This window comes from Heptranchias perlo, chromosome 34, assembly GCF_035084215.1.
Source record: "Heptranchias perlo isolate sHepPer1 chromosome 34, sHepPer1.hap1, whole genome shotgun sequence".
NCBI classification, from domain to species: Eukaryota; Metazoa; Chordata; class Chondrichthyes; order Hexanchiformes; family Hexanchidae; genus Heptranchias; species Heptranchias perlo.
In genome coordinates this window covers 1,677,153-1,700,647 of record NC_090358.1, presented here as the reverse complement: position 1 = coordinate 1,700,647, position 23,495 = coordinate 1,677,153, and the positions used below count along the sequence as shown (strand labels likewise).

The window sequence follows — 23,495 nt, the reverse complement described above, 5'->3', positions numbered from 1 at the left end:
GTTCACCTCTACCCCAATTAAATTAATATTTGGTGACTGCTGTTAGAAGGGCTTGTGCATGGATATCATCAGAACATAAGTAGGTCATTCAGCCCATTGAGTGTGCTCCGTTTTAATAGGCTTGCAGCTCATTTTACCTTTTTTAATCCCAGTTCCTTGTCCTTTCTCCGTATCCCTCAGGCATTAGGTTTGGCTCTAATATTCTCTTCCCACCTCCAGCCTCTTTCTCGCCCCCCCCCCCCCCCCCCGCGTCAAATAACTGGGCAGAGTTTACTGCCTCCATTCGCACATGAAAAATGGTCAGTTGGTGAGATATCAAATGATTGCTGGCACTTGGGGAACCCAGCGTGAGTCAACACCTTCAGAAGAGGAGGGTGTAAAAAGGAAGACAATTGTGTGTTTGTGTGGGGTTGGGGAGGGGAATTTTTAAAATCTACTTACTGAACCTGATTTTAGAATTGCTTTGTGATTCCCTTTCTTCGAGGTTAATTTGATTGTGAACCTGCTGTAACAGATTGCAGTTTGCACGGTCTTGATGTTCTTCTTAAATTTCAGGTGATCAGCCATGATGGAAGACAAAGGCCCACGTGTTGCTGACTATTTTGTGGTGGCAGGTATGACTAGTGCATCAAAGCCACTTGAAGAGGAAATACAGTTTAATGACAGCTGCCACAAAATAGCTAAACCGAAAGCACCGATCACAGATGTGGCTATTATTGTGAAATCGTTGGGAGAGGAAGTTCCCCAAGGGTATACATGTGTGGAAACCACTCAAACTGGGTTATCTGCTGATCTCAATAATGGAAGTTTGATGGGCCCTCAGATTCTGCTATGCTACAAAAGGGGTAGAGATAAACCACCACTGACTGATCTAGGGTATGTAACTCTGAAAGCTCTTATAAATGAACACCAATACAGGTTATGTACTGTAAAATAGTGTATAACTTTCATCTTCATACAAGACTTTTATGTCCAATATAAAATATCAGCTGCAGCTTGTCTATCATGTTTTTCAGTAACCTGTTTAAAATATGTATTTCAGAGATACAGCGACTGAAGCAATATTCAGTGCTTCTGCACCTTCGTCAAATTCTACTTTATTATAATCACATTTGGAGTATTTTTGCCGTTATTGTGTGAAAGGAAAGATGCTCTTTTGAAAGTTCAAGCTTTTCGTTATTTAAAGAACTAATGTCTCATTCCTATAGAATAGAATCATAGAATGGTTACACCACAGAAGGAGGCCATTCGGCCCGTCGAGCCCATGCCTGCTCTCTGCAAGAGCAATCCAGCTAGTCCCTTTCCCCGTAGCCCTGCAAATTTTTTCCCTTCGATTACTTATCCAATTCCCTTCTGAAAGCTACAATTGAATCTGCCTCCACCACCCCCTCAGGCTGTGCATGCCAAATCATAACCACTCGCTGTGGAAAAACACATTAGAATCTACTACAGCTATAGTCTGTCCCCTGGACGCTGACTGTAATTCCCATGACTTTATTACACTCCCTCATTTATAAGATTTTTTTCATAACTCCCTGGTGATGTCAGCATATCCCACTTTTTTATTTTTGTTTAGTAAGTCAGTAAAACATTATACAATACCAAATTGACTTTGACAAAACAATTTGGAATATGTTACCTACATTGGACAGTAAATGTAGGGGTATGGGTGCAATACTTGCCATTCAGGATTATTGGGCTGGAGGGTTAAAAAGCTATGATCTGTGCCTCACTTTTTATATCTAATGTCAGTGCTGGGCACTCCTAAGTCAAGTAAAACATTGCCCATAGTTTGGATGCAGAATCAAACCTCCTCTGCTTTAACTCCAGCACACTCTACTGCACCAGTGTGGTATTTCCATTTCCCAATCATCTTCTGACCCCTCAGGGAATCTCCTAATTTCCTGCTAATTAATGTTCTGCTGAGTTCATGCACTCATGAAGAATTTCATTGAGATTATCCAAACCATTTTTTTTTCTTTGTGAATTTTACAGTGGGGAGGGAGGGGGACTGTAGGGGCATCATCGTCCCATCCTTGGATTGAATTTAAACCCAAATCTCAGGTGAAATGACAAGGGTATGGGTGGCAAAATACGTTATATTTGCATTCAATGTAATGTTCGATAGATAAATTGATGTTTCGCTCAAAGGCCACTCTTGTATTGCTCGTTGGTCACCAGCTTTTGTGGGTCTTCCACAGCCAGCGGCCATTTAAGTGATGATGTCATGACATCATTACATGTAAATGTTACCTATTATCTCAGTAGTGATATCATGATGTCACAGCCAGCCCTTGCATGTGTGGAGTGTTGGTCCCCACATTACAACCTATTTACAGGCAGACAAAGTAAATGCAGGAGAGCAGCTGTTAGTTTGCTCTCCCAAGACCCAGACTGTAGTGCAAAAGAAAGTGTTTCAACTGACAGGCCATGTTCAGTGTCTTTTGACCCTTGATGCATGCTGCAGCCTACATGTTAAGGACAGGCTAGTTCTTCATGCAGAACAACAGGCATACTTTGTATTAACTTCAAAATACATTTATAAAAGTATATATGCAATATTCTGTCAGTCAGACTGCAGAAAGCACAATGTTAGAAACATTGGGAATAGGCCATTCAGCCCTTCGAGCGTGCTCCGGCATTCAATTACATATGGCTACTCTGCACCCCAACTCCATTTACCCGCCTTAGCTCCACATCCCTTGATACTCTTACCTAACAAAAAAACCTATCTATCCCAATCTTGAAAGCGCTAGCAAAATAGGAGATTTTCTATGAAATTTCCAATTCCTTCTATCTTAGGATTATTATACTGCACATTCTTTTCAGAGCAATATCTTGCTAGACTGTCTGGATCTATGGATTAGGCAGTTGCATTAATCACCACAAGATACTTGTCTTGGGCCTCATGATTGATCGCGTTCTTGCAGCAAGGTCATTTTCTTCTACTCCTTCATTTTCACAGAGTGGGAGTTCTATTTAACTGAACACAACAAATGAAAAGATCTGTAAATTATCCTCAGGGTCACATTTTGGTTGGTAAAAATTGCAATAGACTAAATACAGTATTAAATTTAATCTGTAAAGAGCAGTCTGGACTTGGGCTGTATTGTAAATGTGAAGCTGTGTATTTGTGCCCCATCTGTATTGCCTTTGTATTCAAGGGAATAATTTTATTGCTGAAGTTTTGTTTTAAATTGGGAAACTCAATATAAATTCAAATTGTAGGAAAAGATGTTTCGAATTTTTTTGGGAAAGATTTTACATAGAATTTACAGCATCCCCTTAAATGCATCAATGCTACTCGACTGCTCCTTCTGGTAGCGAGTTCCACATTCTAACCACTCTCTGGGTAAAGAAGTTTCTCCTGAATTCCCTAAGTTTAATGTTGCCTTAAAATTACTGACAAAAGTACTGCTCGGCCACCATCCTTGTCTCCGTGACCACCACTTGCTATCTGCTTTTCTAACATCAAGTCGGGTGTGAGCCACAACTTTTCTCCAACTTAACGTCAATCAAGAATTAGCCTGTTCTACTCTCGTGGTCAGCTGGCTTAGAGAACAATCTGAGTGTCTTGACAGCTGCACAGGCATTTAACATTTCAAAGATACAAGGTCGTTTCTAATGCAATTGACATTTGAATACATGTAACATCATCATTCTGAGAAGCAGAGTGCACAGAAACTCTCCATAAAATTGCAGATATTCCTAGATGATATTTGTGTATTGTGCATTTTACCACAAGGACACAATACAACTAATTGCAATCAACTTTAAGTTTCAGTATATTTTACGTTTACTATAAAAAGACCTTGCTGAAGACTTGACTTCTCTTGTGCTCCCCTCAGCACCCTTCTGAGCCCCACTCTACATAAACTCCACCTTGTTCAAAACTCTGTTGACAGCTTCTTACTCCATAGTAAGTAAGTCTTGCTTCCCTATCACCTCATCTTTGCCAATCTTCACTGGCTCCCTCTTCCCCATTTTTGGGCCCAGACTTGCCCTGCGCAATTAGCAGGCATCTGAAGTAAGAAGCCTGATGATCAATAGAAGTTAATTCTTGGGCCTCATCTGCATATTCTGGCCGAGTTGCTGGTGCTGTTTGTGCCTGCCTTGGGCGGGGGGTGGGGTGGAAACATCCTGCCCCTCCAGGCCCACACGGAAACCTAAAATAGAACTTTAAAACTTGCCTTCTGGGCCTCTTCTGGCCCAGGATCCGGCTCCCGGTAGGCCTGGCCTGGAGGTGAAGCTGACGCTGCCCCCCCCACCTCCGCTCAGGCATTCAACTAAAATTGCAGATCGGGTCCTGATGACATCATAGGACCCGATCTGCATATTTAAAGTTGGACCCCGCTTCCTTCCTTCAGGTGTCCTGCTCGCTTGCTCAGAAAAGTAGGTTAATATCGGGACAGCAAGGTCAGAGGGGTTAAGTGACTGGTCTTATTTCGGGGCCCATAATTCTGTCCATTCCTGATGTGAGTTTAAACTATGAAAATTGTTTTGATTTATAGTCTTAGAAAATTCAGAGCGATCAGTTAACAGGGAATGTAATACGATGACACTAGTGAGAGACAGAGTGCTGAACATTTGAATTTTTACTAATCATGTTTTGTTTTAGTATTCAACTTCTCTTGATAACTGATCTCACATAACTGATAAAACTAATATATACATACAACCTTGTTCATTATCTAGACAGTAGTATGTAATTAGAAGGACATTCTCAAGCATGCACTGCACATAGTAAGTAGATTATTACAGTTACAAAATCTGGTTGAGAAAGCTGGAATTAATGTATTAAAAGCTGACATTCTTGAATTAGCATTATATGCTTTGAATGAGTTCTTAATAACCATGTTCTTAGAACAAATATCAAAATTGTCCATCTGTCCGTCTTAATTAGGACAAGGGGACCTCTATCTGATTTGTGATGATGTTGATAAAACAACTAATTTTCTGTAGCTTTAAATGCACCATATTTTATTTCCAAGATCCCATTGTCTGAAGCCTGACTGGTAAGACGGAATCAGTCCAGCGTGCATGTGGTTTGTTAACTGTAGGACTTTTTGAATCTATTTGTATTATTTTCCAGCGTTTTATATGAATGGAAAGAGAGGCTAAAGCATGGATGTCAGATCATTCAAACCACGCCTTATGGCCGACCTGCTAATATAAGTGGTGGTACTTCATCTCAACGAATCTACATAACATACCGCCGGGCACCAGAAAACATAGCCCAGAATTCTCTGGCTGTCACTGATATTTGTATCATTGTTCCGAGTAAGGGAGAGTCTCCACCACACACTTTCTGCAGGGTGGACAAAAACCTAAACAGCAGCATGGTAAGGTCGACAATCCACTTTCAGGTAGCTTTCAAGCCAGTATAATGGAAACCATTTAAAATACAAGCACTGTATAGATTATACTAATTCTAAGAGATTCCATTATAAAACTGTCTTTCATCCTGCTCTCAGCATAGTGGCCTCAGTTATAACACTATCTCTGTTACTAACTGAGGTCAGAATGTCTGTGTTAGAACCAAATTATGATACATAGATGGAAGCATATACTTGGGTGTTTTTCTGCTGAAATATAATGTCTTAATATTCCTTATGAAATTTAAAGCTAATCCTTTTATTTCATATTTTATGTGCTTTATACCCTTTTGCATTGGTACAGCAATACTGAAAGATCTTAGTAGGAGCACATTTTTCTTCCCTCTTTAACCAGAATTTTGCTTCACTGGGCCACTTTAATTAGTAGTTTTCAACCTCACCTGTATGGGATCCACTTGCAAACATTGATGCACTCCAGGTATCCCCTGACCTAACTTTTGAAAGACAGCGTCAGCTGCCCCTCGTAAGAGTGCTATTATTGGAGAAAATTATTTTTTTTATTGGAATATAGCAACAAAATGAATGTATTGATAAGTCAAGATACGGAGATCTGATGACCTCTCAGCTCACCTGGGTTTCCCTTATGGATCCACAAGGATTCATTGACTCCAGTATGAAAATCCCTAGTTGGATTAATTCAACATATTACAAGCTATGAAACCATTTAGAGGTTTATTTTATACAGAAGAGAAAGATAGATTTGAATAGCACCTCATCGCAGCTCTCTGAAATGTCACCAAGCTCTTCACAAACAATAAATTGCCCTGGAGTGCAGTAATTGCTTCATAGGGAATCAACAGCCATTTTGTAGACCGCAAGATTCACAAATTGCAATGAGATTAATCACCGGTTAATCTGTTTTTTGGTGGTGTTGGTTGAGGGAGGAATGTTGGTCAGAGCACTGACCTGCTAATGGTTAATGTGCATCTAAACTACTAGAACGGGCAAATGGGGCTTTGATTTGGTGACACTAAATCAAAGCCCCATCTGAAAGATGGAACCTTCAATATGCAGTACTCCTTCAGTCAGCGTCAGCCTAAAAAACATACTCAAATTCTGAAATGGAGCAGGAACCCATCATAATTTTCTGTCTCGGCAAGAGTGCTATCAGCTGAGCCAATCCTACAGTGTTAGTAGTAGGATTACAGTGAAGCACAAGGCATGTGAAATTTTCATATGTCCATTTGGACTGTGAAAAACACCCAGCAGTAAAGACTTTGCTGTTCAAACTTGGATTGTGTCGGCAGAGAGCATTTGAGTTTAAGTAATTATAGGGTGAAGTATACTGATGGTTAAATGTGTCAGGAGTTGTGGTTGGGATTGGAGCTATTGGAGGTGATGTATTTACAGTATCTCACAAGAATAATATTAGTACAACACCAAAAAGTATTGGTTGAAGTGTTTTTTTCCCCCCCCAATTTGTGTATAGTTCCCAATATGTTAAACTAAGGCTGGTGTTTTGTTCTGGTATAAAGCATGTTGCAAAGAAGATTTTCTGTTAAGGAATTTATTGACTGGCACTATCAGTTTCCAACTCCATATGTTAGCTTACAGTTTAGAGTTTTATTCAACAATGACCACGTGTTGGATCAGGGCTGTATGGCCCAGTGGTATTTGATACTTACATCTGTTCTCTTGTTTAACCTTGAGTTGTGTAACACTTCCTGTCCTCCCATGACATTCCAGATTGTATGAGATTGTAAGGGTGTTGTCCTATGGTAACTTAGCAAGATAGTAAACAGGAGAGTGCAGTAATTCAGTCAGTCTTGTTGCACCAATTACAACTGCTGCCAAATTTTTTTTAATGTAAGAAAATGTAATTTAAAGATGAATACTTAAAATAGTGTGGATCATAAGCATCATAAACAATTGTGTAACAGCACATGTTGCAGAGTGAAATGACCGTCCCTAGCACTGAATGTGTTGGCACTGTAGCAGAGTTTTGGAAGAAAATAAGAAATAGGTCAGAAGTAGGCCATACGGCCCCTTGAGCCTGCTCCACCATTCACGGCTAATCTTCAACCTCAATTCCACTTTCCCGCCTGATCTCCATACCCTTTGATTCCCTTAGAGTCCAAAAATCTATCGATCTCAGTCTTGAATATACAAGTGCAATAATGAGGAAGATGGGACTGTTCCTGTTGAGGAAGCGGGCTGTTAGTTTTGTCAAGAACTGAGCCTACCTGAAAGCTCCCCATTGATCTAATGGTGAGGAACTTGGCCCATTTTGAAAGATGATGAATTCCATGCTGCCGTGGCGATCTGGCTTGTAACATTATGCCTTGTAGTCATCACTGTGTCTCCTTCCTCTTTTCTGGGCAGTAGTCCACATTGCTATCATCACTCATTGTTTTTATCAGTTTTTGTTTGTTTTCCCTTTCAGTGAATGATCTATTGCCAGGCCCCTGTGGCTTTGATCATTTTTTTGAAACAGTCCAATAGATATGCTGAGATGGATTTGTGGATACTCCACAATTCAATCCATGCTTGACAACCGATTTTGCCCCGGGGGAGTTTTTATTTTTTTAAGATGATACGTTCCTAAATTAAAGAGAATTTTTGAAGTGCTAATGGCTGTGTGGTTGTACTCAGACTGGAAAGCTTTGCTTGCAACCAGCCTTGGGGCAAGTTGTTTCCACATTTGGTGAGCCAGAAAACTAATGAATCTCCAGCTTATAAGTAACGTTAGTGTATTTGCCTCTCCATCTTCAGTATTTCCTTGTTTGTTTCTCTGATTGCATATGCTCCTTTGTGATCTGCTCTGTACCCCAGTGACTGGACTGTCATCTGCACCAGAGAAATGTTCACTTCTTTATAGGGTTAATTTTCTGCAATTAATATTCAGTAACAAATGTTTGTGAATGGGAGAGGGGTTTATCTGGACAAGCTTGAGAAGTCCTAATCACTAAGTGACAAGTCACTATTAAATCACCTTTTTTTAAAAACGCCTACATATTTGTTGCATTGTAATAAAATCAGTTTGAGCCGATATATTTTTATGTAGACTATGGCAAATCTCGACAATAATGTTGCAGTTTTGGTGAATGTTACTGTGTGTGTGCAGTTCGGTGATTTATTTAATTTTCTGTTGCAGTGGGGATCAGCAGTATATTTGTGTTACAAAAAGTCTTTGGCCAAGACCAACACTATAGCGTACAAAGCTGGTAAGTGATGTATCCTTATTGAGGTCTAGATGGGTAACATTTGTGGTTTTGACTTGGATATGGATGAATCATCCAGATCTGGTTGAGTTTGTGTATTCGGTTCAGAAAGTGAGACTGTGGCACCAGGAAGAAGTGCCAACATGCACATTTGTTACGTGCTGAAGTATGAATGTTAATTATCGGATGAGACGACAAAAAAATTGAAAATTAGACACTATTAATACACTGAGTGGTCAGGTGTGAATGAAAAGATGAATTGCCTTTATTTTGTGAACCTGACTGGTCATTAATTACAGTTTCATTAAACCACCTGTAAGTGCAAAGAATTCTGAACTAAATTCTCTTTCCTTTATTACTGTAGTAGATTTTGTGATGTATAGCATTTGGCTTAAGATTTTAAACCTGTGGAAAGTATTTATTTCCCCTACAGCTCTTTTCGAAGACATTCAAAATATTCATCTTTTTATGAGTATTTTTTTTTGGCATGCCAACATTTAAGTTCTGGTGGGGGAATTGTTCTTCTTGCTTGCCGGGTGCCTTGAATGCTTCATAGTCATTTTACAGGCCAATTGGAAGCCAGCTTTTATTTTCCAAAGTCTTCATCATGGAAATTTGCAATTGCCTAGCTGAGAATAACATTGAGATTTGGTTGAGTGCTTAAAAAAGTTACTGGTCCATGAGTGGTCTGTGTTCAGACCATCTGTTATTTCAGTGAATTCATGGAAGGATCCTCTAAATAATTATTTATGATGTGGAGATGCTGGAGATGGACTGGGGTGGACAAATGTAAGGAGTCGCACAATACCAGGTTATAGTCCAACAGCTTTATTTGAAATCACAAGCTTTCGGAGCTTTGCTCCTTCGTCAGGTGAAGTGAAGAGTTGCATAAAGGCACAGCATATATAGTCAAAGAACATATATAGTCATATATAGTCATCGTTGGCCTTTCTCCGTAAGGAAGATCTGAGAGAACTGTAGCTTCTAGTCTCAGAAAAGTCACGGTATAGTGTACAAAAAGCTTATAATTTAGACATTTTCATTTTTGGCTATTGTCTTGTCTCTGTTGCAGGTTTGATATGTAGGTATCCAGAGGAAGATTATGAATCCTTTCCATTGCCTGCATCAGTACCTCTCTTTTGCCTGCCAATGGGGACAACTATTGAATGCTGGCCTTGTAATACCAAATATCCGCTCCCCGTCTTCTCTACATTTGTGCTTACGGCAGCTTCTGCAGAAAAGGTACATTTGGAGCAAGCCTGTAGGGACCTGTTATTTAGTGTACCACATGATATAGTGTATGCTTATGTTTGTTATGTTTATCTCTTTTTACCTAGTTGAAGGACCGAGCTTCATAGTGTAAGACACCAATTAATTTACTTCATAAGTGAAGAAGTAGTGGCACTTGAATATTAAGATAATCCTTATAAATTATAAAAACTGAAATTATAAAATATTCCTTTTATATTGCTTTTTAAATTTTGTTGACTAGGAGCAAAAGCTGCAGGAGATTTTAAATGTTCTTCAGTGTTATTTAAGTCAAAGTGGTACAGTAGCCTAGTGGGTCTGGTAGTAGAGTAGCAAGCCAGAGGTTATGAGTTCAAATCCCACCAGGGCAAATTGTGAGATTACATTCAATAAATCTAGTAATTTGTGGGCTAGCACCATGAAAGCTGCCACATTGTTGTAAAAACCCATCTGGTTCACTGATGCCCTTCACTGAAGGAACCTGCCACCATTAACTGGGTCTGGCCTTCATGGATCACCATATGTGGATTGCTCTTAATGCCTACAGGACAGTTAGGGATGGGCAATAAATGCTGGCTTGCCAGTGTCGCCCACATCACAGGAACAAATTAAATAAAATACTAATGTATTTTTACCTAATACACATCTTCAATTGATACAACTGTATAACTCTGTTCACCCAAATGTTCCCCTTTGACAAGATTGTCATCAGTAAAGATTATGGTGTATAATGAGTAACTAAAATGGGTAACTAAGTCAAAAAGAAAAGGAAGATCCCAGGTTCGATATCTGCTGAGTTGAATGCAGCTGGGACGACAGCAAGGGCACTGCAATTGACTTGGATTAGGAAGGGGAATTCGGTCCGTGTTCTCGCTTTGGATCACTATCCAGCAGTCCCTTCAAAAAGTAGACAAAGGGCAGTGATAGGATTGAGCTTGGCTTGAGTAGCTTGCGGTTGACACCTGGTCAAAGCTCAAACATGAATGATGCCACTTGGATGAGATATTGGAGTACGACTTGTGCATGTGGGATTGCACCCCATCAAGGAGGTGAGAAAGCTGTCATGAAAAAATTGGGGTGCAATCCATTGCGCCAAAATTTGTGTTAAGTCAGCAAGGGTGACCTAGCTGGGGCAGGAAACCTTCAAACCACAATGAAGAAGTCTTGTCCCCATCTTAATAGATTTTATTTATGAAATAACCCTATCCAAAAGCTTCTTAGCTTTCATATCCCTGCTGCAATGCAAACTTTTTCAACTGTTCCTTTTTTTGATTTTGAATGTTAATTTTTATCAAAAGCAAATCAAACTACTGAGAAATCTACACACACAATTTCTGTTTGCCTGATTCGGAATGTGCACTCTTTCTCCATAATGACTCATCTCACTTACCTTGGCTTAGGCACAAATTAGCATTGACTAGTTGACCATTGAGTACTATGGCTCTGCCTGGTTCACATATTGTATTACTGAGCCCATCACACAAATTTGACTCGCTTTCATCACCAGGCATCTTATCTTGGAGTAACCACCACTAGCTGTACCTCTAGCTAGACACATGGCGACAGGGAGAGACAAGGGCAGTGGGATTAGTTTCGGATTGCTCCAGAAAAAAGTCGGAATAGACATGTTGGGCGGAATGGACTTTTTTTGTGCTGTAAACACCTATCATTCTACGCATTATTGCATCCTTCGCCAATGTATCATACGAACGTATGGACAGGAAAAGGCCCACTGGTCCATCCAGCCTGTCCCACACAACTACAATGCCTTGTGTATCACAATATACACATTCCCTACCCCACCTTAAAGCCATGTGATCTCCTGGGAGATGTGAAAAAACAGATAAAAACCTAAGCCAATTAGGGGAAAAAATTCCTCTCTGACCCCCATAGATGATCAAAACTAGCCCAGGAGACCACTCTAGCCCTGTCAGATACTTGCAAACTCAGCTCTTCTAATAATCACTGTATAGTAAGTGCCAGAGAAAAATTAGAAGCAAGGCAAAGCCTTTCTGCCTGAGTTCTGATGTGTAAATTATAGGATGCAATATTGGGTGGACCCAGACTAATTACACTTATTTATACTTGTAATTGTTTAAAGGGATTGTTTCTGTTATCACCAAGTTGATAATTGCAACCTAGTGTTACTCTGCAGTGTATGATTCAAATGCCCTTACTCATTGTTCCCAGGTTTATGGTGCAGCTATTCAGTTCTATGAGCCTCTTTCTCAAGAGAACCTGTCAGACAAGCAACGATCACAGTTAGGACTGGTTAGTGCTGCCGATCGAAAACCCATCCTCTCGAAAACTGTTCACACCAGCAAGTGCATCTGCCTTCTGTCACACTGGCCATTCTTTGAAGCTTTTCGAAAATTTCTCACGTTTTTATACCGCTATTCTATTTCTGGACCTCACGCACTACCTATTGAGAAGTAAGTTTCCTTTAAAAGATTAATTCTTCCTGACTGCTGAGAATGAAAGGAAATGACAGTAAACATTGCACGGTCCCAGGTCTGATCCCCAATTGGTGCTGAGTTAGCTGACCTCAGCTCGCCGGGTTAAGGAGGGAAAGATAGGTCAGGGTTGCCTGGTCATTATTCAGCAGCTCCTGCTGGAAGTGCATGTTAATAATGTCAGGTGAGGAGCAGGCTCGGCTGTGATGCCCCAATGGTCAAATAGCCGGCTATACTCACTGTCAAAATTCACAAGTGTATAAAGGCCAGCTGGGCAAAGTAGTGGAGTGTGCCTGTGGAAACCACAGCCAGTGAGGATCAATGCCTTCAGGAGAGAAGGGGACGGATACGATTGGCAAGCATTATGGCGATCGTTCTAAAGGAAGGTCTGGACTTGCTGCAAAAATTCATGATGTGGTTAAAAAGTAGTTCAGATTGGTGAATGAGTTGTAATTGCGGATTAATGGACTGTTCAGGTGTCATGTACACACTGGAATTTATGGTACTTGCCTAAAAAAATTGCATAACACATTCTAAATAATTTCCTGAATAATTAATGTATCTCCCATTTGTTAATTTTTTCCTACTTCAGCTGACAGTAGGTTGAAATATGATCACAGTGTGAGGGAAGGGGAACTAATTTTGGTCTCCTTACCTAAGAAAGGATATACTTGCCATAGAGGGAGTGCAGCAAAGGTTCACCAGACTGGTTCCTGGGATGGCAGGACCGTCGTATGAGGAGAGATTAGGTTGACTCGGCCTGTATTCACTCGAATTTAGAAGAATGAGAGGGGATCTCATTGAAATGTAGAAAATTCTGACCGGGCTAGACAGACTGGATGCAGGGAGGATGTTTCCCCTGGCTTGGGGGTCTAGAACGAGGGGTCACAGTCTCAGGATATGGGGTAGGACATTTAGGACTGAGATGAGGAGAAATTTCTTCACTCAGAGGGTGGTGAACCTGTGGAATTCTCTGCCACAGAAGGCTGTGGAGGCTAAGTCACTGAATATATTTAAGAAGGAGATAGATAGATATATTTGTAGACACAAAAGGCATCAAGGGGTATGGGGAGAGCGGGAATATGGTATTGAGATAGAGGATCAGCCATGATCATATTGAATGGCGGAGCAGGCTCGAAGGGCCGAATGGCCTACTCTTGCTCCTATTTTCTATGTTTCTATGTAATTGGATAGCTCTTTCAAAGAGCTGGCACAGGCACAATCAGCCGAATCATTCTCTCCAGTTCTAAGTCTGTTTGATATATGGAGTTTCTGGAAGTTTCTACTGCCATACCAAAGGTACCACAATATGGAGAACATCCCAGCAGTTATATGCTGGAGTTGAGTTGAGTGGCGATGTGCCTCAAGTGTTATGCCAGCGTGGACAGGGAATTTTTGACAAGGTTTTGCTGATACAAAAATTCACAATTGGAGTGCCTATGTGTATTTATTTTTACAATTACTTTATTCCTCAACCTCCCTCCCTAGATCTCGCTTAGCTGTGGCAAAAATATGGGCTGTGCTAATGTTATACTTGTCACTCTTCTGTCAGTTGTCAATAGGTCTGTGAGAAAGCAGCTTATGGTGGCTGCCTTCTGAAGGAACTCGATGAAAAGCTCCTTTATTTAGTCTTTATTTTTTGTCAACAGAAAATCTGATTTAATGCAATGGCACAAATCAAGTGAAGTTTTTTTTAAAAAAACACACAAACCCAATGTTGAATTCAGCCAGTAACGTTTGTTGGAGAGATTTATTTTAAAAAAAAATAATCACAAAGTAGCTTAGTCATTCAGCTGAATAGATTTGTTGTTAGTAAAAGACCATAGTGATTACAGATGCTTTCTCCATATAGAATCATAGAAAGGGTACAGCACGGAAGGAGGCCATTCAGCCCATCAAGTCCATGCTGGCTCTGCACGAGCAATCCAGTTAGTCCCATTCCCCTGCCCTTTCCCCATAGCCCTGCAAACTTTTTCCTTTCAAGTACTTATAAAGTTCCCTTTTGAAAGCCACAATTGAATCTGACTCAATCACCCCCCCTGGCAGTGCATTCCAGATCCTAACCACTCGCTGTGTAAAAATGTTTTTCCTCGTGTCACCTTTGGCACTTTTGCCAATCACCTTAAATCTATGTCCTCTGGTTCTTGACCCTACCCATGGGAACAGTTTCTCTCTATCTATTCTGTCGAGACCCTTCATGATTTTAAATACCTCAATCAAATCTCCTCTCAATCTTCTCTTCCATGGAGAACAACCCCAGCTTCTCCAGTCTATCCACGTAACTAAAGTCCCTCATCCCTGGAATCATTCTAGTAAATCTTTTCTGCGCCCTCTTTAAGGCCTTCACATCTTTCCCAAAGTGCGGTGCCCAGAACTGGACACAATACTCCAATTGTGGTCGAACCAGTGTTTTATAAAGGTTCATCATGACTTCCTTGTTTTTGTACTCTATGCCTGTATTTGTAAAGCCCAGGATTCCGTATGCCTTCTTAACTGCTTTCTCAACCTGCCCTGCCACCTTCAACGATTTGTGCACATATACCCCCAGATTTCTCCGTTCCTGTAGCCCTTTTAGAATTGTGCCCTCTAATTTTTATTGCCTCTCTTCGTCCTTCCTACCGAAATGTATCACTTTGCACTTTTCTGCGTTAAATTTCATCTGCCACGTGTCCACCCATTTCACCAGCCTGCCTATGTCCTCTTGAAGTCTATCACTATCCTCACTGTTCACTACACTTCCAAGTTTGGTGTCATCTGCAGATTTTAAAATTGTGCCCTGTACACCCAAGTCCAAGTCATTAATATATATCAAGAAAAGCAGTGGTCCTAGTACTGACCCCCGGGGAACACCACTGTACACCTCCCTCCAGTCCGAAAAACAACTGTTCACCACTACTCTCTGCTTCCTGTTACTTAGCCAATTTTGTATCCATGCTACTACTGCCCCCTTTGTTCCATAGGCTTGTCATCAAGGTTGAAGCCCATCATGCGGCACTTTATCAAACACCTTTTGGAAGTCCATATACACCACATCAACCGCGTTGCCCTCATCTACCCCCTCTGTTAACTCATCAAAAAACTCTATCAAGTTAGTTAAACACGATTTGCCTTTAATAAATCCGTGCTGGCTCTCCTTAATCAATCCACACTTGTCCAAGTGACTGTTAATTCTGTCCCAGATTATCGTTTCTAAAAGTTTCCCCACCACCGAAGTTAAACTGACTGGCCTGTAGTTGCTGGGTTTATCCTTGCACCCTTTTTGAACAAGGGTGTAACATTTGCAATTCTCCAGTCCTCCGGCACCACCCCCGTATCGAAGGATGTTTGGAAGATTATGGCCAGTACCTCCACAATTTCCACCCTTGCTTCCCTCAGCAACGTAGGATGCATCCCATCCGGACCGGGTGACTTATCTACTTTAAGTACAGCTAGCCTTTCTAGTACCTCTATATCAATTTTTAGCCCATCCAGTATCTTAACTACATCTTCCTTTATTGAGACTCTGGCAGCATCTTCCTTGATAAAGACATATTCAACATGCCTTTATGACTTCTATTTTGCAGACACATCTGCCATTTCATGCACAATGTCCCATTTCCTTCTCCTCAAAGACCAAGGATTCTCGTACAGGTGAGTGTCTGTCTGCATGATTGCCACAGTCAGAGCAGCAGTATATTACTATGGAATGTATTCTGTTGTTTGGATTACAGTATCATTATAGCAGGAGAATGTTGCCATTTGACATTTAGCAAAAATATATTACCCCAAAATGCACCCTGAATATCGATGATATAATAGCAGTCATCTGGGAATGCAGTGTGCCTCTCTATTAGGGGAAAATGGTAGAACTCAGGGAGTAAAACTAAACCCATAGAGAATCCAGGCATTTGAAAAATAATTTGAGGGTGAAGAAAATAATCATCAACATAAGCAAAAGAAATGGAAAGTAAAAGATGCGAATTTGAGAGAAAGATGCTAGAGAAGTAAATAAAATTTGAAATAAAAGAAACGGGTGTTATAGTGGAGGGAAGGGCTTCCCTTCATGCAGCTTCTGCTGGGACCAGAATTTATATTCGTTAGAGTCTGCTGAATTTCAGCCTTGTCATCTCTGTTACAGCAATCACCTCATGACCACCTGATGCTTTGCCAACCTGTATCGTCACCACTACCACTGAGGTAAGTGTAGACAAGCACAGATTTAATTATTTTTAAACTTCATTTTAAGTGAACTTCCTTTTTTTTAAAGGACACTTTGTGCCACTCACCATCCCCAAGTCATCATGAGTAAGCGGGGATATCCTCCCTGTACACCGTCACTGCTGTTCTCCAGCTGGGCATTAGGATGTGTGAGTGTGTTCTAGAATGAGCTTTTGGTTTCCCCTCCCATCCTCCTCCTTTCCTCCCCTAGCTTCCTCAAAACAGAGTGAGGAATTCCTTGCCGATGCTTATTTCTGGTCAGAATTCTGTACGGGGTGAACTCTCAGTTTTATCCATCTGGGAACTTGGGAAAACTCAGTGCAGAAATTTCCAGGCTGGAGTTTTCTAGTTACTGTCAGAGGCGATAGTGTTAACGGCTGTACAGAATCACACTACTTGTCCATACACAGTACGTGATTATGTGCTGACAGTACACAAGGAGACTGCAAACATATGAAATATCAGACCCATATTTATATGTTAACTGCTTGTTTCTCCTTCTCTGTGTAGTACATACTTTTGCATCATCTTTGTGTCACTGATTTTGTTTCCAGCAATACCGTTTAGTGATTTAGTGGATTGAGTTATTTATTTTCCCAGTCTTTGCAAGCACCTTCTTGCATTCTCCTTCAGCTAGAAGAGGAGAATAACGCAACCCATGGCTTTTTTTGTGGGTTCTGTCAATGTATATGTGGTGCAGTATGCTCCGTTGGTACAAGTAGATAATCAGCATTCATCTAGCACTGTAGAATGCATAATTTGTTTTTATTAATTCTTGGGATGTGGGTGTCGCTGGCAAGACCTGCATTTCTTATCCATCCCTAGTTGCCCTGAGAAGGTGATGGTGGGCCGTCTTCTTGAACCGCTGCAGTCTCTTGTTATTCTTTGTAGCGGTTTGATAAGACTGAGGGGGTTGGGCCACTTCAGAGGGCAGTTAATAGTCAGCCAGGTTGTTGTGGGACTGGAGTCACTTATAGGCCCAGACCGGGTAAGGACGGCAGGTTTCCTTCCCTAAAGGACATCAGTGAACCAGTTGGGTTTTTACGACAGACTGACAGCTTCGTGGTCACTTTAACTGACACCAGCTTTTTGTTTTAAAACTGAATTCAAATTCTCAAACTACCATGGTGGGATTTGAACTCTCGTTCTCTGGATTATTAGTTCAGTAACATGATTCACTGTTAACTCCTGTACCAGTACAAGATAAATGTTGTAAAAGTTAATTATTCCTATCTGAAATAAAAATAGAAAATCCTGAAAATACTCAGCTAGTCAGGCAGCATCTGTGGAGAAAGAAACAGAGTTAAGGTTTCAGGTCAATGACCTTTCGTCGGAACTGGAAGAAGTTAAAGATTTAACAGTTTTTAAGCAAGAACAGAGCTAGGGGAAGTGGGACGGGGGGAAGGAAGGGGAGGAGAGGAAAGAACAAAAGGGAAGGACTGTGATAGGGCAGGGGGCAGGGGTAATTAAATGACAAAAGGGATGATGGTGCAAGGCAAGGAGGGTGGTAATGGGACAAGTTAAGAAACAAAAGATGGGTCTAGAGGAGCTGTAAATGGCAACAACAGAACCATTACCAGCACCTGCAGTCCAAAAACATGGGAGCAGTGGCTATGGTCTGAAGTTATTGGAATCAATGTTGAGTCCGGAAGGTTGTAAAGTGCCTAATCGAAAGATGAGGTGCTGTTCCTTGAGCTTCATTGGAACAGTGAAAGAGGCCGAGGTCAGAGTGGGACGGAGAATTAAAATGGCAAGTGACCGGAAGCTCAGGATCACGCTTGCGGACGAGCGCAGGTGTTCAGTAAAGCGATCACCCAATCTGCGTTTAGTCTCCCCAATGTAGAGAAGACCGCATTGTGAGCAGTGAATGCGGTATAAAAAACTGAAAGATGTTTGCTTTTGAATGCCAGTGTGGCAACTCTTGAACACTGATGTAAACTCCTGTATACTGAGTTGTTTATCCACCATAGCACGTCAGAGTAGTGTGTCAGTAATGGAAGATCCAATATTCAATTGTCTGGTTCTTCTGTACAATAGATGGAATAGCCATATAAATGCAGCCCATCGCCTATGGAATTTATATCTCCCAGACAAATGGCTTTACAGCTCCCTATGATAAGTGTGCCACTTTTTATGCCACGTAAACTGCAAGTCTCCAGACTTTAAACCTATTCTGCTAATTAAATAAGCAAAACTCAATATATCCGCAGAACAAAAAGAGACGCAAAAAGTCAGAAGAACAAATAAATTAGAAAGTATGAAGCAAAAAGGATGAGAAAATGAGATCCAAAAAAAGGAAGTAAAGATGTAACAAATCAAACTTTCCCAGGGAAGTGCAGTACAACAGTACTGTAGTTTTGTACTTCCGTCTTCTTGTTAAGTCACAAGCCTCTTGATTGAATTACATCTGTATAATTCATTCCCAGCATCAGTTCCTCATGTAGTCCACCAACTTGTAGTGCATTTATAACCTAAGAGCAATGTTGATCCTTCTCTCTCTTCCTCCCCTTACCCTCATTCAATGTAAAGTACTTTGTTGGAAAGTAACCAGACTTGTCCCAGCTATAGCTTGTAGTTTTCAGTAACAAGCTGGGGATTAAGCATCATGTTCACTTTATTGAACAGCTCAGGCTTGTGCTTAATGCAGTACTATAACTTAGTCTTTCAGACATCAGAAGTCATTGGACCCTATGGTGCCGTATACTCTTGGATTAATGCACCGTGCCACAGAGCGACAGGCCCTCGAGTCTTTCCTCTCTGCCTCCCACCACTAGCAATGATTTCCAACAGTTGAGTTTTCAAAATCACCCTATGCCATCAGGAAGGCATTTCCCCGAGGACAAGTCAACTTGCATTACTCTTAGGGACCGTTTTGTGTTGTTTCAGAGTGACCGCCATGTGATCAGTTCATCTGCTGTCCCTGCCATGGCTCTGTCTGAAAATGGTCTGCAAAGTGGAGGAAACCTAAAGAAGGCAAAGGAAATAGTTTGCTGCAGCCTGGGGCACAAATTAGGGACTCCAGAGAAATATTTTAATCAGAACCAGCTGAACTGAAAAGTGACCAGTGCCTTACTTCACTGCATTTTGATGGTGTCTGTCCTCTTACTTTCAGCGGTGGCAGCTTCACTACTTTGCTGCAGAACCTGGGCCCGGAGAAGGCAATAAGTCTTCTGCTGTATGCGGTAACTGAACACAAGATTCTTATTCACTCTCTGCGGCCGGCTGTGTTGACCAGTGTGGCTGAAGCACTTGTTTCTGTGAGTATTAAGCTCATTTTGTCGAGAGCTTCGTTGTGACCAGATTTGCAAAGCTGTAGCTTCATTTTTATTTTTATGTGTGAAACTTGTTTGATTTTACATTAGCTGAATCAAACCATTTCTCTCACATCAATACCAGCAAAAATTAACTTATGTGAATTAATAATGAACATTATGATGTAGAATTCGATGAATGTACAAAACACTTAAAGTCTTGGTGTAAATGACTTTTTTTTCAATCTGAGTATAATTTGGAGCTTGGCAAATAGAATTGTTATTGCAGTCATTAAAATACCTAATCAATAAATATTCAAACTGTTTTGGCTCTTTGTCAGTGTGCCTCACTTTACAGCATAATGTGAGCTGTGTTAGCAATTTGTTAAATCAGATATTAACTCACTAATACAAATGGGTTTCTCCTATAATTCAGCACTGATGACTGAGTTTCATCATCCATACCTGTTATGGAAAGTCCCACCGTATTAGTGATGCTGTCATAGTTTTTTTTTGTCTTTCTTGCTTTAGTTCTAATTCTCCTTTGTTCAGATGTTCAATCCTTTTGGGGTACGGTTCCAGGGACACAGTGTGCCCTCTGGTACCTGGCCTGCGTGACTGTTCTGTTAGTGTGTGCCCAGACAGTGAGTGTTGGTTGGCTGTTACACTGTGGGTGTGTTGAGGTGGGAGGGTTGTTATCGGATCCAAGCCCAGTTCTGTTTCTCTCAGAACACCAACATAGGTGCACTTGGCTGCAAATCACTAGGTAGCATCTGGAAGTGGGAACCTTGTTGGTTTTCTCTAGGAATGCTGAAGCTGGTTATAGCACCCCTACTGCCACTGTGACTGATATCAACTGACTGAGCACAGACTAGAAATCACATCTGGGGCCTTCTGGTCTGTATGGCTTGGCTATACCCTTCCTTTACAACTGAGCTTTACAAACTTATCTTTGTTGGTGTTTCTGACTGTGATACTGTACATATTTTCCATTATTGTGAACAGACTTTTTCTATAAGCTGCACATTGTTTCCCTTCAGTACCCAATGTTTTGATGTATTTTCCCCTGTGTGACCACAGCAGAGATGATGAAACGGGAGCAGTTGATGCGAAATACCATGAAATCTGGTGTATTCTTTGCTCAGTTGTGAATTCAACCTGTATTTTATGGTGGGCAGGAAGTTGCTGATTTTACCGGTGATTAACGATTAAATACCCTTTGAATTTATTGCAAATTATGGAAATAAATTGAAACTATTACAGCTCAACAGCCTACAGATGCCACTTCAGTAATAGGCTTCATGCATTGAAATTTCTAGTTTGGTGATGCATCATCACAAAGGAATGAAAGATATCAGTATCCTGCCTAATTTTACTCTGTTGGGCGGTTTTGTGTGGGGAGGGGAGGGGAACTTTTGAAAAAGTCAAATTTAATTTGCAAGTTCTAAATTTTATTTGCCAACCCCCTAATCTGGTGTTCAATAGAGCTGTCCTGTAATTAAGCCTGTTGACTCTAAATACTTTCAGGGTTTGAGATGACCAGCAATGCTTCCCATCAAAATGAAAGAAGTGGAGGTATTGGTTAGACGTTTGCAAACAAGTTGGTTGAAAAGCTATTATTTTGACACTTTGGGGACATTCCATACAGTTACTCAGAGAGACACTTATCATCTGGGCTCTCTTTTACAAAGTAGATAGGTGCAAAGAATTCTGCGAACGTTAGATCATTTTTTTCTGTTTCTTTGGATTTATTTGAGAAGTTGATTGAAACAAGGAACCCTAATGTCATAAGATTGAGGAAACTGGCAGGGAGAAATTGCTGAGCCTGACTCTGTGAAACAACAGAATTGACATGCACACAGTTGAAATAATAAGATCACTGAAGCACCCCTGGGTTTTCTCTACTGCTGTTAATTAAGCTGGTGCACTGTTAGGCTCAGCATTTCCTTTCACCTGGTCTGTGATGGTGTTGCCAGAAAATCACTGTTTAAACAAAAATATTGTTTTAAAACCCCATTTAAAAAAATGAGAAAAAGTTGAAATTAATCACAGTTCTTTCAAAATGCTACTTTTTAAAGGCATATGAGGATGACACTTAATCTTTAAGTTGAAAGGAGATTTCTCACAGGAAGCGAGGCCATCTCTTTTGAAGCTTTGAAATCTTAGCATCAGGCATTTCTGTTCTGTGGAAGACTACAGTGTATCTAAAGTGTTAAATTATGGGATTCAAAATCCCAGCAGTATAGAAAACTACAGTAGCTGCTCCCTCTTTATAAAATTGGCCCCATGGAGTATTACAAGGTAATAAAGAAGTGGGCATATTACAAAAGGATTGCTTTAAGTGATGTATTTATTGTGTGAAAGCGATAATCAGGATTTTGTGTGTTAAGTGGTGTAGTAATATAATGAGAGACAACTGTAATGAGGACAGATATCTTGTGGAACTGGAAGCACAGGTATTGGTGAATTTTCTGCTGGGGTAGGGAGGGGGATATCTGAATCCATAGAAATAGCTCCAGCAATCCAATTTGAACAGTTATTTCTTCATACAAAGGATAGAGTTCCCGATGTGTACAATGTCTGGAAGAAGATTTCATAAGCAGAACAGTGGTATATAAAACTTTGTCTTTGGGTTTAGGTACAGACTTTTTGGATTCATGAGGAATGTTGAGGTACAGATGCAGCAGATCTTGGCATAAGGATGGAGGTCTAACTTAAGTGTTTGCAGTATGACCTTTTCTGCAATGGCCTTTGGTATTGGAGAGATGTTTTCTATGGCCTCTCTGTGTGATAGAACATTGAAGAGAATGCAAGTTCTAGTTGAGGTCATAAAAGACTAGAGGGATCAACTATAATGTGGAAAAAAGTTTTGAACCATTATTGAACTTGTAAAGGCCTGTTCAAGTGTAGCAGCTTGCTGCTTCAGCAGCTGGCTTTTATTATTGCCTTGAGGATATGAATTAATTAAATCCAACCTGCTTTATCTACGTTAAAAGGATATCACTATACCTCTTAAAAACTTACGAGTTGGCAAGTTTCAAGAATTTGTTTGTGAGATTGTTGGACATGGTGAACCATCCTAACCCTACCCTGTAAAAGTGTTGATTCTTTTGACTAAGTGATAAAAGTACTACTTGCATATTTTGGGAGCAATTTTAGCCATAAAACATTTTAGATTTCATACTCTCTGTATTTCTACTCACATATTTTCTATGGAAAATACAAAGTTTTAGGACAAAGCCATACTTCCAGGAACAAAAATGCATCATTTATAGATTTCAAAAGTTGGTAAGAGTTTGGATATTTTCAGTCAGGTTGTGGAAATGATCAATAAAACTCTTGGTAATGATTTAGCCTTAGCTCAGCTCGTGACTCACTTATACTGCAGTTGAGCGAAAGCGGTTAGGCTTTTATCAGAAAGTGTATTGATCTTATTGTGACTCTTTATATGCAGATGATATTTCCATTCCATTGGCCATGTCCATACATTCCTCTATGCCCGTTGGCTCTGGCAGATGTCCTTAGTGCCCCTTGCCCCTTTATCGTAGGGGTTGACTCTCGCTATTTTGACCTATATGATCCTCCAAGTGATGTAAGCTGCGTGGACCTGGACACTAACACCATTTCTCAGTAAGATTTTGATTATGTACAACTAGAATATAAAATGTGGTTATGAATAGCAATTGAGTTGGAAAAAAGAAAAAAGAATTGCATCAAATGAACTGAGCACATATTGAACAATAGTGTCTCACAACAAAGTGGATTTTTAAGCAATAAGTAGTCGACCTC

General features: G+C 40.5%; 1 protein-coding gene across 6 annotated transcripts in view; it reads left to right on the top strand.

The window, feature by feature from the left end:
- Positions 1-23,495, top strand: part of dennd4a (DENN/MADD domain containing 4A) — a 113,988-nt gene that overhangs the window by 36,985 nt on the left and 53,508 nt on the right. For all 6 annotated transcript variants that reach the window (XM_067971260.1, XM_067971256.1, XM_067971259.1 and 3 more), the window contains exons 2-10: positions 556-876; positions 5,093-5,342; positions 8,491-8,560; positions 9,630-9,799; positions 11,996-12,237; positions 15,822-15,888; positions 16,376-16,434; positions 19,568-19,712; positions 23,161-23,336. In XM_067971260.1, the coding sequence (XP_067827361.1) occupies positions 566-876; positions 5,093-5,342; positions 8,491-8,560; positions 9,630-9,799; positions 11,996-12,237; positions 15,822-15,888; positions 16,376-16,434; positions 19,568-19,712; positions 23,161-23,336 (1,490 nt within the window). In that variant the 5' untranslated portion in view covers positions 556-565. The remainder of the gene's footprint in view (positions 1-555; positions 877-5,092; positions 5,343-8,490; positions 8,561-9,629; positions 9,800-11,995; positions 12,238-15,821; positions 15,889-16,375; positions 16,435-19,567; positions 19,713-23,160; positions 23,337-23,495) is intronic.